The 17146-nt window shown below is 36.9% G+C and overlaps 1 protein-coding gene across 2 annotated transcripts in view; it reads left to right on the top strand.

Moving 5' to 3' along the window:
* The window catches only part of LOC134671410 (G-protein coupled receptor moody-like), an 82228-nt gene extending 69580 nt beyond the window's left edge, over positions 1-12648 (top strand). The window contains exons 5-9 of one of the 2 annotated variants that reach the window (XM_063529264.1): positions 1156-1283; positions 4553-4706; positions 6581-6801; positions 8334-8477; positions 10432-12648. In XM_063529264.1, the coding sequence (XP_063385334.1) occupies positions 1156-1283; positions 4553-4706; positions 6581-6801; positions 8334-8477; positions 10432-10784 (1000 nt within the window). In that variant the 3' untranslated portion in view covers positions 10785-12648. Of the gene's footprint in view, positions 1-1155; positions 1284-4552; positions 4707-6580; positions 6802-8333; positions 8563-10429 lie in introns of both variants that reach the window. The other variant, XM_063529265.1, reaches the window with a different exon arrangement.
* Positions 12649-17146: the final 4498 nt, after the last annotated feature.

The raw sequence follows: 17146 nt of genomic DNA, 5'->3' as shown, positions 1-17146 counted from the left end.
AGTATACGGTGACAGAGTTTTATCACGCCGCTGTTTTGTGTCTTGATATTAACTAATTCAATACGAAATAACCATGAAACTTAAGTCATATACTTATATACCTACCCTAAAGTCGTTGAACCTGGTTATTGAAAAGCCCAACAACATCCCCGTCAGAGCTATTTCCAATTTCTTTGTTTGAGTTTAATTGTAATTTTCTAACAAACTGGAATCAACACGTCGAATAGAATTTCGATGGAATCAATTATTCCGTCAAACACAGCTGCTGGAACAAAATCGGTATTTTCATTTTGATTTTAACATCTACAAGTATTCATAAAAGTTTTGATAATAATAATAGTTTAGAATTTTTGTTTTTGTTTTGATAAAGATAATAATTATACTTTCTTTGAATAAAAGAATAACTTATACAGCGTGCCATCCAATGGGTTTTATTTAACGGCCCGGGCCGAGGCAAACGATAAGATTTCGTTTTTATGGCAGGTGACCGGTGATCACGTGATGCTTCTATAGGAAACGAAGTGTCGAATACCTCGCCCCAGACCCGGGCGGGTCTAACGTGGCCTATTCTTGAAATGTAAGATTCGATTCTAGTAGACTGACCTACTTTTAAATATAGCAAGTCTTTTAGACTAGCCTAACTACTGGTCCAAATAATGGTAAATATTAAAATATATTGCTTAATGTTTCATTACTATTTTGTTCAACTATGACACTTAGGGTCACTTGCACCATCCCACTAACCCGAGGTTAAGCGGTTAAACCGTTAACCCAGTTTCAAATTTTACTAGTAACCATGGTAACTCCAGGTTTAGCCGATTAACCCCGGGTTACTGAACCTTACGGACGGACTCTATGAGCCTTGGAAGATTTCACACAGTTTTTTAGAGCACCGCACAAAACTGTTCGCGGTGCTCATGGGATCACTTCGGTCTTACAAATCGGTTAAGTGCGTTTTTCTCAAAGACCATTTGATGTAGGTACCTACAATTTGGAATAGTTATGGCAAGTACCATTACTAACACTATGAATAAGTGAAAACTGCTTATTTCTGATTTTAGGGGGAAATTTAGGGGTTGAGAGGGGTAGGCTGAATTATATTATCAATTGTAAGAATCGTGTGGGTACCATTAGAAAGGTTGTTTTTGTTTTCAGATACATAATGATCGCTCACCACAGCTGCTACGCGCGCGTGTACCGCAAGTACAACATCGCGCTTATGATCGTCTTCTCGTGGTTGTTCGCGTACGGCATGCAGATACCGACGCTGATTGGGATATGGGGTAAGGAAGAAGCAATATAACAATATTGCACGAGCCACAACTTAAAAAAGTTTTTGGCAAAAATTTCATTTTTAGTACAAGCTTTTATCGCCGACTGTACTTTTTTTTCTACAGGCAACTAATACTCATCGAGGCAATTCTAAGAACCCCAAACACAAAATTCTGCCGCCTTAAGAAAAAAAACCATAAGTGACAATTTTTGCGAAATTGAGTTATTGACACCCTCGAAATCAGGAAGAAAAATGTGATTTTTCTATCTAGCAGTTATTTCTTTATCTCTAACAGGTCACGATTTAGACAAGCATAACTACACACCATTTTGGTAAAGTTACTGCCTTTTTGAGAAAGAAAAAGCATAAGTATATATTCATAGACAGAAAAGTACTAAATTGACGACTTGTGTTTCTTTCCTTTGTCTTGAATTTGAGCCCAACAATTATTTCACAAGAAGAAAAACCATAATATTGGTTTTCTATAAAATTTCTATGTAAAAAACCCATAAGTTGACAGAAGTGTTCATTCTTGTTAGTATAAAATAATTATTAGTCATAACTCTGGGAATCTGAAAAAACATAAGTTGCACGTTATGTTTTTTCTATCTCGTATGACTCTTCCTTATGCTTTTTCTGCTTACTGTCGGTTGCAAAAAAAGTAAACTTGTGCTTTATTTATTAAATGTTGTGGTCAGTTATGCTTTATCAGGCTAGTAGGTAGTCCCCCTCCGGTCCCCTATAAGGACAGATTTTGGCCGGTTCACTCCTGGTTACTTTCCTTCGGCAGAGGTTGCGCGTACAACGCACGTATTAATTACTCCTATGCCTACTTCAAAAAATATTAGAAGTGTTAATGTGTATACGTGATTGTAATAAGTATCAAAAATTATTTGTAAGTATACTTATATCCATGTTACGTTTCTCATCTCGTCGCGTATTCCAGATTTTGCCTAAATTTTTGAATAACTTTAGGTATATTTGTCACGGTCATTCTAGTAGGTACTTTTTTTTTAAAGAGGGGAAATGCTTTACGCGTACCACCCGGCGCGGGACGGGCCGGGATGGTTATGTGGGACTCCCTGTTGTGGGCTAATGAGACCCCAGGTTTACCCACTAAAACCCCTCTGTTGCCGCCTCGCTGCTATATGGCGAGGTCCCAGGAACGCTGAAGTACTCTTCCGCAACCTCGCCAGATTCTAGTAGGTACCTACGTTAAGGCTTGGCGCGCGTATTCAAATGTTTACCTATGCGTATCTGGAATTAACATTATCTCTTTATTTATATTGGTGTTAAGTAGCTTGTCTATTGAGACTAAAACATATTATAACCCTGACCACGAATTTAAGGTACAATGGCTTAAAATAACGTGGCTTAAAGTTTCGATCCTATGTGTGATCACTCCGGCACCACCGAGCTTTATGTATGTTGCAAAATAACACTTACAGTTTTGCATTGGCACATGGCTTAATTTTATTTTAGTATGGGATGCACCGCCCAATGTCATGCTTGTTCATGAAACAGGCCTTTCCCAACTATTTATTTTTCATTATGTTTGTTTCATGAGTATCGCTTTGTTGTTATTTTTATGATTGCAAGTTTTGTTATAATGAAATAAAATTGAGAATTATCTGAGTGTTTGAGCTTATCTAACATTCTAATTCTAAACATATTTTATTCTAGAACACAAAGGCTGTTTGTGCTTGCTTCTTGGCTGTGGGTGCGTTTTTTTTGTTTTGGTTATCAGATTACTAATGGTAACATTCCATTTCTAACCGCAGCTGCACTACCGGTACTGAACGCGTCGCTGTCATTGTCAATTTCCATAGTAAAATGAACAGTATTGCAGCTGTCGTTGGAAATGGACTGTCACTTTAACGATGCGGCAGTCGTCCAGGAGCAGACGGTTGCTTCTTATGGCCAGATGTGACATTCAAGAAAATAATGTCTAGCCACAAACATCAGCAGCATCTCAATAAATTAAGGACTAGTACTTAGTACAATCTACTTGTACCTCATTTCAGTTTTGTATTACATTATGACATTTTAAAGCTAATAGCATTTTTACTTAGGTAGTGCAGTCTAATTGTGCATTTTTTAAGTTTTATATTGCATTATTAATCAAATATCTCTAAAAATATTTCCTTTTTTTTCTTTAAATAAATAATTATGAATCTTTATCGTATTTTTAAGAACTCCTTTAACGAGATAAATTATAATTTGATAACGTTAACGAAGCAAAAAAACATAAAGTACCCAATTGTGCTTTTTCAGCTTCGAGATCGGTCAGTAACATAAGCACAACTGTGTACTTGTGTTTTTATTTCTTAGACATCGTAGTGCAAAACTAACACAAAAACCATAAGTACACACTTATGTCATTTAATGTTAGTAAAGGTATTTTTATTTTATTTATATCACGAGGCAGTAACAATTTTTTCTAAATAACTTATTTAAATAAATATATATCGAATAATTTACAACGCATAAAAATTCTACATAATTACTTTGTTCATTAACAAAAGTTTCAACTTTGTACTTTGAATTTAACCTATTTGAACAGGAGTGCAAAGTTTTTTGGCTTTTTCTCGAAACTTACTTTTTGTCAGTTATGGTTTTTTTTCTTAAGGCGGCAGAAATAGGTTTTGTTGTTTTATCACAGAGTTGCTATGGCCACCTCCGGTCTCCATCATCAGATCAGCTCGATGATACAATAATATTGCATTGTCACCCGACTTACAAATGTATGCAAAATTTCAGCCCAATCGGAAACCGGGAAGTGGATCAAATCTAACTTGATTACACACAGACAACGGTCAGGTGAAACTAAATAAAAGCTTGTAGATACACAAATAAAGATATATGATTCAAAATCAAAACACCACCACATCATTTTGTCCGTACTTCCCCTAAATTATTAATCCATTCGCCTTCCTCTAAAAAGCGAGCGCCTTATCGCCTTACCAGTATTCGTTTGATACTCAGGATTCAAGATTTAAGATATTTATTCATAAACAACTCAGTCAACCAATCAGTATCTAGGGAGACTATTCACATAAGGGTAAAACCGAAAAAGATGGCCGTACGGGAAAGCTAGAAAATATTTTTTTTTTCAAATAGAAATAAGCCGGGTGGCCATCTCCTCCGTATAAAAGAACTAACTATGGCTAACTACCCTGGAGTGCCCTGGAATTATCCCAAAACTAATCATCAAGGAAGGTTACTCCTACTTAAATATACCCCTTTTACATTATCTTTAAAATTATCCTTATTTTACAGGTAAATTTGACTACGATAAGGAACTCGGAACGTGTTCAATAGTACCTGATGATAACGGCCGCTCCTCGAAGACCGCTCTCTTCGTCATCGCTTTCTTGGTGCCGGCTCTGCTGATTTTGATGTGCTATGCGAGGATCTTCTGGGTCGTGCATAGGTGTGTATGAGTGTACTCTTTCGCCCGATCTTACCTAACAAGCTAGATAAAACCCATCTGTCAAATGCGTGCATTCCCAAAGTACCTACCTGGGGACCCAGATGGCAATCGGATACCAACAACGCCAAACGAATAGATCTAGACACGCGGCAGCGTGTCAAGCCAAGTTCAAGCAAAGGAACTGGCTAGCCAGCGCCGAGTGTAATATTACACGAACCACTTGGTGCCACTTTTGACCCTTCTATAACTCAAAACATCTTTGACGTAAACACATAAAACTACGTGTGTTTATTTATATCCATAAGGATATCTAGAAGCCCAAATTTCATGAAGCTAGCTCAAACGGTTATAAAGGTATGAAGGTCAAAAAGTCGTAAATTTTAAGACTGACTTATGACTTATAGTACCTAAACCTAACCTACTTCCAGATGACCTAGAAGGATGAAATTTGGAATCCAGCTTGGTTATTGTGTGTAACCGTAGGAAAAAATCTAAAAATAAAATAAAGTTAAAAAATAGGGGGGGTCCCCATACAAAAAACCCACTTTTTATTGGGACTGACATATAAGTACCTAAACCTAACCTACTTCCAGATGACCTAGAAGGATGAAATTTGGAATCCAGCTCGGTTATTGTGTGTAACCGTAGGAAAAAATCTAAAAATAAAATAAAGTTTAAAAATAGGGGGGGTCCCCATACAAAAAAACCATTTTTTATTGGGACTGACATATAAGTACCTAAACCTAACCTACTTCCAGATGACCTAGAAGGATGAAATTTGGAATCCAGCTCGGTTATTGTGTGTAAGCGTAGGAAAAAATCTAAAAATAAAAAAAAGTTAAAAAATAGGGGGGGTCCCCATACAAAAAAATATTTTTTTATTGTAGCGTTGGAACCGTTACAAGCAGATATTTGAAACTACCCCAATATATGTATTATTATATTTGCTATATTAAAATAAAGTTTAGTCAAAAAATAAGTGGTGTCCCCATACAAAAAACTTGTAATACGCTCTAAACAACCGGCCAACGGTGTGTCGTCGGCGGCGCGCGACACCACATAATTATACAAAGAACAGAAGTAAAAACCATACAGCGGAAACACAAGAAAAAACATTAAATCTCAATACCTGCCTAGTTTTCTTTACAAAAAGTATTGATATCCCACCAAAAACATAAATGTAAAAAAGGAGAGCCAAGTTCAATACAAAAATTATGCTTGGCTGTGGGGCTCGCCGCAAAAAGAATGGAGATCTAAATGAGTGCCACTGCCAAGTTCTATGCAAAATCCAAATATGTATTTATAGGAACAAAATAACATTATAAACAAGTATTAAACTCTATTTCTTTGCTTTATTGGATACCTATAACAATTGCTGTTATTTAAAAAAATGTGAGATCTTAAAGTAGGTTAGATTTGGCTTGGCCAGGTTTTATCAGAATTACAATATAAATAAAATGATTGATATAATGAAAACTGGCCAAGTCAAATCTAACTTACTTTAAGATGTCACATTTTTTTAAATAACAGCAATTGTTATAGGTATCCAATAAAGCAAAGAAATAGAGTTTAATACTTGTTTATAATGTTATTTTGTTCCTATAAATACATATTTGGATTTTGCATAGAACTTGGCAGTGGCACTCATTTAGATCTCCATTCTTTTTGCGGCGAGCCCCACAGCCAAGCATAATTTTTGTATTGAACTTGGCTCTCCTTTTTTACATTTATGTTTTTGGTGGGATAAAATATAAGTACCGCGATGACAGATGCTACGAAAAGTCACATGACTATTTCCATACATGCATTATTTAATTTAATGTTCTTAACTTCTTTGTAAAACTTACGAACTAACAGCAACTATATCTTTTCAGCTCTGAACAACGCATGCGGGAACACCAACGCTCGCAAAACGCCAGCCCAGGCTCACTTAACACAGACAAGCGTTCAACCGTTAAAGACAACAGAGAAACCAAGGCGCGTAGGAACGAGTGGCGAATCACCAAGATGGTGCTCGCTATTTTCCTGTCGTTCCTGGTGTGTTACCTGCCCATCACTATCGCTAAGGTCGCTGACAACCATGTACAATATCCCGGTAAGAAGACATTTACATTTGTTTTACCTATTTCAAGGCCCGGGCTCGTTCAATACAGACAAGCGTTCAACCGTTAAAGACAACAGAGAAACCAAGGCGCGTAGGAACGAGTGGCGAATCACCAATATGGTGCTCGCTATCTTCCTATCGATCCTGGTGTGTTACTTGACGATAACCATCGCTAAGGTCGCTGACAACCATGTACAATATCCCGGTAAGAAGACATTTAATATCTATCTTGTTTTACCTAGTTCAAGGCCCGGGCTCGTTCAATACAGACGAGCGTTCAACCATTAAAGTCAACAGGGAAGCGAAGGCGCGTAGGAACGAGTGGCGCATCACCAATATGGTGCTCGCTATCTTCCTGTCTTTCCTCGTGTGTTACCTGCCGATCACCATCGCTAAGGTCGCTGACAACCATGTACAATATCCCGGTAAGAAGACATTTACATTTGTTTTACCTATTTCAAGGCCCGGGCTCGTTCAATACAGACGAGCGTTGAACCATTAAAGTCAACAGGGAAGCGAAGGCGCGTAGGAACGAGTGGCGCATCACCAATATGGTGCTCGCTATCTTCCTATCGATCCTGGTGTGTTACTTGACGATAACCATCGCTAAGGTCGCTGACAACCATGTACAATATCCCGGTAAGACATTTAATACACATGTTGACTCTTTGTGGCTTGCTTAGTAACAACACAGACAAGCGTTCAACCATTAAAGACAACAGGGAAACGAAGGCGCGTAGGAACAAGTGGCGCATCACCAATATGGTGCTCGCTAATCTTCCTATCGCTCCTGGTGTGTTACTTGCCGATAACCATTGCTAAGGTCACTGACAACCATGTTCAATATCCCGGTAAGAAGGCGTTTAATGTCCACGTTAATTTATATTATGGCCCGGTCTCACTCACACGAGAGTCAAGCGGTCCATTATTTAAGACAACAGGGAAACCAACTACATACAAAAAATCTTACCTATATACATATTTCACGTAAATAATGGTAATTTAAAAATTACTTAAATAGGTTTATTTTCCTTAACGCTCAAGGAAAGAAGAATAGGTAGGTAAGTTAGTAGTTAAGTTAGTGTCAATTTAATAAATTCCCAGTAAACAAGGTGTAGTACACGTGTAAATAATGTTGTAATGTTGTAAAAAAACGCCATAGATTGGCTTCATTTTAGAAAAGATAGTGATTATACAAATAAATATTGAATACAAAAACAATAAAATTGCCGCAGAGCTAACTCCTAAGCGTCACTTGCACCATCCCACTAACCCAGGGCTAAGCCGTTAAACCGTTAACCCAGTGTCAAATTGTACTGGTAACCATGTTAACTCCAGGTTTAACCGGGTAACCCCGGGTTAGTGAATGTTGTCCTAAGGAATTTAATTTTTCTAAGTGTCCCACAGGGAGACAATTAGGTGAGTAGTTAAAAATGCATCCAGATCTGGCACGCGTGCAATGTAAAAATAGTGACTTCGTATATTTATTTACCTATCCAATTAATTAATAAACTTCCTTCCAGTATTCCACATCGCCGGCTACCTCCTTCTGTACGCGAGCGCCTGCGTAAACCCGATCATCTACGTCATAATGAACGCGCAATACCGCGCCGCGTACGCAGCGGCGCTGTGCTGCCCTCTCTCGAGGTTGTCGGGGCTCACCAGCGGTGCGTATCCCTCGTCGCCCGCATGCCCCAACACCAGGAAAACGGAGCGCACGTCTGCATTCGCCTCGTATATTAGAACTTGAAGGTATCACGACATGAAACTTGCAATCTGGAGACTATTGAACGGTTCTTCCGGCCTAGCCAAGGTTACAATCGCTATCGCTTCGACAACGAAAAGATTCGCTCGCTCGCATCGCTCCGTAGCGAACGAAACGCAATTGTCACTGCCACATTAATATGGAAGAGCGATAGAGAGACGCAAAGCGATTCGATGGCGAAGCGCAAGCGATTGTCACCTTGGCTGGACCGCCAGATATAGCTTTATCCACTAACCGCCCAGAGGCCTTTTAAAAGATTTCCATTCCATTATATTTGATTCTTTATTTTGACAAAGCAAACTTATTGCATTCCCATGGCAAGTTCTATCGTTTCGGCGGCTACGGCGCCAACATTTTTTTTTTAATTTTCCGCTTTTTCTACTGACGGAAATGGCTTGACAGACTATACCTAACAATTAAGTTGACAACACAACATGAAATATTTAATGTTTTTTTTTTAATGTCATGGTATGGATTTGTATTAAGTATATTTTCAGTTAGATTTGCAATCATCTCAATCTATTAAACAATAGCAGCCTCACATAATAAACATGGAACCGTCTCAATAGTTTCAGGATTGCTTCTGCAATGTGCTGTGAACATACTCGCATGTTCCGTTACAATCTTCGATTAAATTGAATATCGACTCTATCTTAGTCGACTCTTTGTTGAAATAGAGAAGAAAAATCCAATCCAACCTCCTAATTTTTATTTCTAGTCATGGTTCTTAAAGTGTTTTTAACATCTACTTACCTACTTATATCTCTTTGTTTCATGTTAGCTAGAATGACTTTAACGAACACAAAACTTTCAACAGTTTCATATTATTTCAAATTCTTTGTGTCGATAAATGCTATTCTTATACAGGAAACATTACCTATACTGAAAAGGAAATATTAGTAATAGTAACATGTGGCAATGTATTTATAGTTGGAGATGGTGACGGAACAAGCTCCGATGTTCTCACAGCGCGTAGCATGAATGCATTTGCATACACATACGCATTATTCAAATAAACACTACATCGAATGATTCCATAGATGGCACGTTTCATCGTTCATTTTCTGTAATTTCTATTGTCAGTTTTGTTATACAGTTTGGAAACACTGGCATGGCAGATGTGAAAGCACGTAACAATGCAACTAATGACCATCATTTCCACCTGTATTCAATCAGTTGATATAAGTATTTACTTAGGTGTAACAAGTGAGCAAAATTGTTGTTTGATAATAGTTATATTCATAAAATAGTGTTTTTATTTAAATCTTGAGCGGAGAGGTTCAAACAAAAGACACGAGATGCAATTATGTAACTTTGGCATCTCATGGCAAAAAACATATTTGCTCGTTATTGATTGAATTTGCATCTTGACGTCTTTCAAACTTACCTTACTTATCAGAAATCAGAAATCAGAAATTTATTTGCTAAAAACATGGTCATTACAAAGGTATTTACAACAGAGGTATTGAGTTTCACATGCTTTGTCAGTAAAGACATGCAAATATAAACACTTATTCTAGTCTAAACTATACAAAGATAAAAAATATTTGCTCAGGGATCCTTATCTTAATTACCTACGATAATATAGATTTGATGTAGATATATTTTTGTAGCTCCACAAGAAAGTTTAGTAACTATGGAGTCACTTATCCTATCTTATGCCTATCAAAAGCTCTCCCATTCCATTTTATTTTAAATCGTTATTTTAACAAATCTAAATTTAATTTTTCTCGGCAAGTTTTAACGTGTGGATGGCTAGAGGATAACATACTGTAGTGCCTCCTTCGTATTTATTTCCATACAAGCATATAACTTTAATTTTAAGACAAGTAATTAGTCCCACATTCTTTTTAGAGAAATGGAACGAGCGTCACGGATACAGCTACAGCAACACACGAACGGCGCTCAGCCAAGTGTCACTGGGGGAATCCAGAGCGGACCCCAGGGCCTCCACGATCCCCGCGGGCCCGCGCCGGTAGACCCCCGGCCGGCCCCAACCGGCTCGAGCACGCCGCTATCCGGCTCGACCACGAAAATCTCGAGCACGCCGAAATCAAGCTTGAAAATGAGCACACCAAGCTCGAACACGCCGATAATGAAACCAAGCTCTCTAAAAGTCGGGCCGGCGCGTGTGAGCCCTGTAGGACACAAGATCAGGTTCCAGATTGGCAGCTACGGACAGGGTGCTGATAGGACGACCAATATATAGCGCTCGTCGCTCGCTAAAAGAACTGACCAAAGATAATTCCAAAGAGTATTTTAATTAGAAAAGCACTGCTTTACGCCAAATATTTTGCCAAAATATTTTGATTTTAAGATTTGACGATAATAACAAACGTAACTAGACTAAGACGCACTGAGATTCCATCAGAATGAAGTATTCATAGTTTTAACTTTTTTCACATATACATTTTATTTTTATTTTTTAATGCCTATGTATATAATTTTTAAACAAAGTCCGTCCTGCTAGCGAGCGACGAGTTGTTATAATGGTAATATAGTTTTAATTATTTGTAAATATTTATATTACATTTGTAAAGTGATATTTAAATGAAATACAAATGTATCTCCGATGAATTTTACATGTTGCAACTGTTTTAAAAAAACAGTTATCATGTTTTGTTATACATTCCTTTTATCTGAAGTTTAGATCTGTTTTCTATTTATTTTTAAGTGAATACACATTCCAAACATGTTTTAATTTTACAACCGATACTAAATATAGAAGTGGCTGTTTAACATACTAAAAATGAATTATGCAACCTTCAAAGTTTCACCAGCAGTCGTGTCGTCGGCAAATACGAGTGCGGGCAATTTATTCGAGAAGGGAAAACAGAAAGTTTTCACAATTTGATATATACTGAAACAATGGAAACACACCGAACTTGTCAGTAGAAAAAGGCGGGAAACCACAGATTATATAATAGTTCGCGAAACTCATATTTTCTATGGGACGTAAAGCCTTTGCGCTTATTTTTTTATAATTTGCCGCCTTTGGCAACTAACAAAGTAGCTTTAAGTATAATCTACAAACTAGCGCCGCGCCGCACTAATTTAGCCCCTGTAATCTCTCGTAGGTATTAGCAGTATGTAATTCTACAAAATATCAAGATTTATGATATGAATGACGCTTGTAACAATTAACTAAATGCGTAGACTAGAATAGACCATAAAAGTATGAGATTTAGACACCTGTTATAAACATGTACCTACCTACAGTTAGCATCAAATATACCTGCAAAAGTGGTCAAATAGTTCGTTACGCGACGTTTACGGTAGTACTATTAGTTATTCTGTGGTTACACCATATACCTATTTAGTACGGTGTGACGAAATATTTGGCCACTTGGCTGCTACAATATATTTGACGCTGACCGTACCTACCTATGCTAAGCCACGCTAAGCTAATAGTTTTGCTGACTGTACCTACCAGAAACACCACAGGAACACGGATTTATGTCGGAAACCACTACTGTGTGTTTGCCTGCAACTTTTCCATTCTATCTACCCTCCAACGGATTTCCTGGAAACCGCGCTCCATTACGTTCCACTGTGTGTACCCGCCTTTATTTTATTACCTACGTAGTGTCTATTGTCACTAAGATTTAAAAAAAAGAACAAAATACGCTGATTGGGTTTTAAATACTGAAATAGATCGTCAGTAGGAAAAGGTGAGAAATTTAAATTTTCTATGGGAGATCAACCCTTCGCGCCTTTTTTTTTAATGATAATAGTCAGTATTTTACTCGATTATTGAAATATATCTATCATAATAATTGTAAGCAAAGGTATAATTATGATTTTTTATACTGTGTATAAACTAGAAAAGTGAAAAATGTCTATATGGTGAAACTTGTGAAAAACAATAATAAATTAGAATCTAAATGCCATATTAGTATTTAAGATCAGATCAATTATGAAATTGTATTAATAAAATTGACAATCATAATAAAAAGTTAGGTAGATATACTCAAATATTTGCATTATTTATTACTTTATATTTACTTAGTTACTACTTAAGTTTCAAACATGGACAAATTTTGATACAAAATAAATGAAATTTGAAACGATGACTTATATAGTTTTACTTTAATGAACCAATTCTTTGTCGCAATAAGTTTATTGACTGGCAAATAAATCCGCTTTCACCTTTCCTTTTCCATTTCTAATGCTAGAACATGGCTAGAACAAAACGTAAATAAGTAGGTACCTACATAGATATATATAGTATTTAAAAATTACGTCTCAGCGAGCTGTCACTGTAATCACTTTTGTTTAGTGTACGATTAATCGATTCTCTATTCTATAAGGCGCATGGCATGGGGGCTATTCATAAATTACGTCATTTCAAATTAGGGGGGGGGGGGTCTGGACATCGGATGACGGTAGCATGAAGTAGGAGGAAATGGGGTCATTTGAAGCATGATTTTTGGTTGATTATAGGGGGGGGGGGGGGGGTTAAAAATCGTCAAATATCGATGACGTAATTTATGGACAGCCCCATGGCTGCCGTCAGTGACGTAGCTAGAGGGCGGGGGGCGGTCCGACCGTGAACATCAGTAGTGCCACCTATATATTATATTCGTAAAAAGAAAGCGATGGAGTAAATCCTGAGCTATTTAACAAAAATTACAATTACACTTTTTAAATATATTTTACAATTTTGATTGAATTTTGGGGTGACACCCACAATTTCCGCACCGGGTGCCACCCATGCTAGCTACACCACTGGCTGCCGTGTCATGAAATGATTGTTCCGCGCCACTGCCAAAAGTTTTCTAAAATGGAACACGCAACGAATCGGTTATGGACCTCTATCTTCTGTCACTCTCTTTCATCTTATATAATTAATATAATTAAAAATCATAATGGATCTGGAAGAGCGCCATCTACAATTCGTTTTTCGGGCCGGGCTTCCCCACTGAGTAAGTACAGCGCAGTAAGTACAGCGGCAGCGCTTGAAAGTTTCAAGCGCTGCCGTAGTTTCAAGAAACTACCCTACCTAATATACGAGTAGACGGTCAAAAAAGTTTGGCAGTAGAAAAGGGCGCGAAATTCAAATTTTCTCTGGCTTGACAGAGTATAAAATTTACACGGAAGAAAGAATGAGCGCGCCGCGCTCTGACGGGAAACGGCATGTGCCTGGATTAGTATGAGAACCTATGTCGCCAAAACGCTGTCACAAAAATTGGCCATATTTTCTTATTTCGATAGGGATTATGAGCCCTTGCCCATCACAATATTTTGAACTTTACAGTCAAGAAAATTATGTCGAAATTGCACTACGATTTTTATTTTTTGTAAAAATACACAAATCATTGACAAATTGTCATTTACGCTCTATCCCTTTTACACTTGCATGGCTTTTCCAAGAGTGAATGCGATAGGATAAAATATTCGACTATGAGGTTGACACATGCGATAGGGATGTGCATGATTCGGTGTGATATCGATAAACGCTTATTAATGATCAATGTACACGTAAACTATTCAATTTTTTTATACATATGTAACTATTACTATATTTTCGACGATTAGGTACCTATAGTGCGTCAAGCAAATCTTGTCAGTAGCAATGTAAAGCAAACTAAAGTAGGGCAACACTCAAAGAGTAGTATTGCGCTAAGAAAAGCAGCAATGTACAATGTACATCGAACCAAAACTTTTTTTTCCGCTGAGCGCGCCTTGTCACGTACGTCAATTCAAATTGTCACTCGCGGATTCTCTATTGAAAATGGTTGAAATTGTTATTAATACGTATGGACGGATAATTTAAAAGCGGTGTGTGATGTTGATAAAAATGATTAACTAATTTGAAGATCTCAAAATAAAATTGTAAGTGGACTATGCCGTTAAACAAGAATTTATGAATAAAATCATTGCTTCAGCAGGTAGATGTCATACTGGATTTTCATACTTTATTAGATTTCTCAGTTGGCACTGTAGGCATTGTAGGCACCTTAGCTTTAATTAAGCACAGTCTTGTTTAATATATTGGTATTTAATGGTGACACAGCAGAAATATCTCTTGAAATAGAATCGATTCAGAATGTAAACATTGTAAATCATTTGTAAACAAACAAGATGATGGCTGTCATTCACGATCCACATTCCACAGATAAAACACAGATGACACGCGATTTTCGAATTATTCGTGTGTTCGAATAATTCGAAAATCGCGCGGGTGTTGCTAACCCGCGATTTTTCAAATTTGCCGCCGTTTGCTACTGACAAGATTTGCTTGACCCAGTATAGGTACTTACTTATTAATAATAAAATCTCGTATTGAAAGTAATCACCCCACAACAATATTACTTTGTAATGGCGCGAAATAATAACCTGCTAGCCAATTAGTGCTAACCCGTTGTGAACTTATAGTTTTTTTAAATTAAATCAAACTTCTTATCCTCCCACCGCGATGCGTGTGTGCGTGCATAGCGCCCTCCAGACTATGCGCGTGAATCGCGAGCGAAGCCGCGAACGCGAGTGTGGAGTCTAGTTCGCTGATATGCGAAATCGACTCCAGACTCGCGTTCGCGGCTTCGCGCCGCGATTCGCGCACGAGTGTGGAGCGGGCTCATGAAAAATACGCAAGTTGCTTATTTTTTACCTGCAATTAATATTCTCACTAGATGCGTGCGTATAAATACGCAAGTAAGTGTAAGTGTAGTTAATAAGTGTTCACAATACTTATTAACTAGCACGTTATTATGTTAAGGCATAACAAACCAATAATCTTGTGTCATCCATCAATATGAATCTCCGATATAAGCTCGTATGCAAAATTATTAAAAAACGCTAATTAAAAACAATACACTTAGACGGTTATCACAATAATATAATGCGGATAGAAATGCCGCTCTGATGTATGAGCAAGATAGCACTATGCACGTTTTTACCGGAGCATGGTGCGTACTCGAGCGTTTTCACAAATCGTTGTTGGTGACGTATGTGGAATTCCACTTTGGGAAATATTTTAAATTATTTTATGGTGTAGCTAATTAGATAGTTTATTGTTTGAGGTGCATAAAAATACTAAATTTATTGAGATATATTAACAATTCCAGTAAATAATCGCAATTAATCTCGTGTCAGGCTAGGTCAAGGTTCCATTACGTCACTGATTTTGCGATTGATAAAAAAAATACAGGAAGGGTTAAAGTGTTTTAATTTTTATTCATCAAAATATAAACAAAAGAATCTTTCAAAAAAAAATATAAACGTCTTCTAAATAAAACAAAACAACCCCGTTTTTATCAAAAAACTTTCCCTTACGCTACTTTTCAGTACTTTTTACTATATATTATTGTCTACAGCTTGATAAATGACTAATATTTTAATGAAATATTAATAAATCTCTGATACATAATAAAGTTAAATAACTTTTACAAATTAACATCTTAAAATCGTAAGAATATTGTATATAATATCTTAAGAAATACATCACAGCCATAGCAGGACATATTAGGCCAGTCGGCCCAGTGGCGTAAGCTAGAACACAAAATGGGGTTTAGGAACTATAAGGCAATGTTCATACTGCTTTGCATTTTCAAAAAATAAAGTAAACTACCAGAATTATTTTATTTGTGACCACCTCCACAGCTCCGATGTTATGATGGTGACTGTACATCTTGTAATTTTACATTGTACAGTGGGTCTGACGAGGTTATAATACGCACACAATATATAAATTTATTACCTTTAGCAAATTAGCTTCGTTATGAAACGACCCTAAGAATTCCATTACGTCACTTTTTATTTCCATTCACGCTATGGTGGCGTAATGGAGGTAACGTATTAACGACAACGCAACATTAAAATGTAAATTGCAAATTATCTATTAGATCTTCAATTGAATGTGTTATTTATTCGGAATAACGAATAAATAACAAGTTCAACAAATTAAAAAGTTTTAAGTAGAGGATTATCTTACCTTATTAAAATCAGGCGTCGTATTGGAAGTTTTGTTTTTGACTGAATGCCACGCGACCACTCTAAACTCATAATGCGCATCAACTGCCGTAGTTTTCAACAAAATGGCGGCTGCTATTGCCTTGAAATGTTGCCTTAATTCAAAATCAGATCGTATTTGTTTAAAAAAATGTTGCCAAGCCTTTAAAACTGCGGTGGCGTAGTATGGAAATTCCACTGTACGCTATTCTGCAGGACAGGACAAAATACGTTGTTTTTAATTAAATTTGTACTGTACTACTCGAGTTTAAGGTTTAGAATTGAGGATTAGTTTATTGTTGATCAGAAAAATAGCCGTTACTTTGAAATAGTCTTGGAATAATATTTTTTTTCTTACTCTGATCTTTGCCTGGGTAGTATAGGACACGTCAAAATTGGACTACTTTTTTAAGGTTTTTCGGTTTTATTTAAAATTTTGCAATGCTAAATGCGTTATTTTAGGACCAATAAAAAGCCTAATGAGTTGTTTAATTGAAAAGTATAACATTTTATCATACGTCTGGGTAATATTCAAGAAAATAGCTAAGGAAGTCATGGGACACGACTTTTTCGTATGAACAACGATTTGTGAAAACGCCCACTCGCATCCAATGTGAAGAA

The sequence above is a fragment of the Cydia fagiglandana genome, chromosome 15 (genome assembly GCF_963556715.1).
Source record: "Cydia fagiglandana chromosome 15, ilCydFagi1.1, whole genome shotgun sequence".
In the NCBI taxonomy this organism is placed as follows: Eukaryota; Metazoa; Arthropoda; class Insecta; order Lepidoptera; family Tortricidae; genus Cydia; species Cydia fagiglandana.
This window is presented reverse-complemented; position numbering and strand designations above follow the sequence as displayed.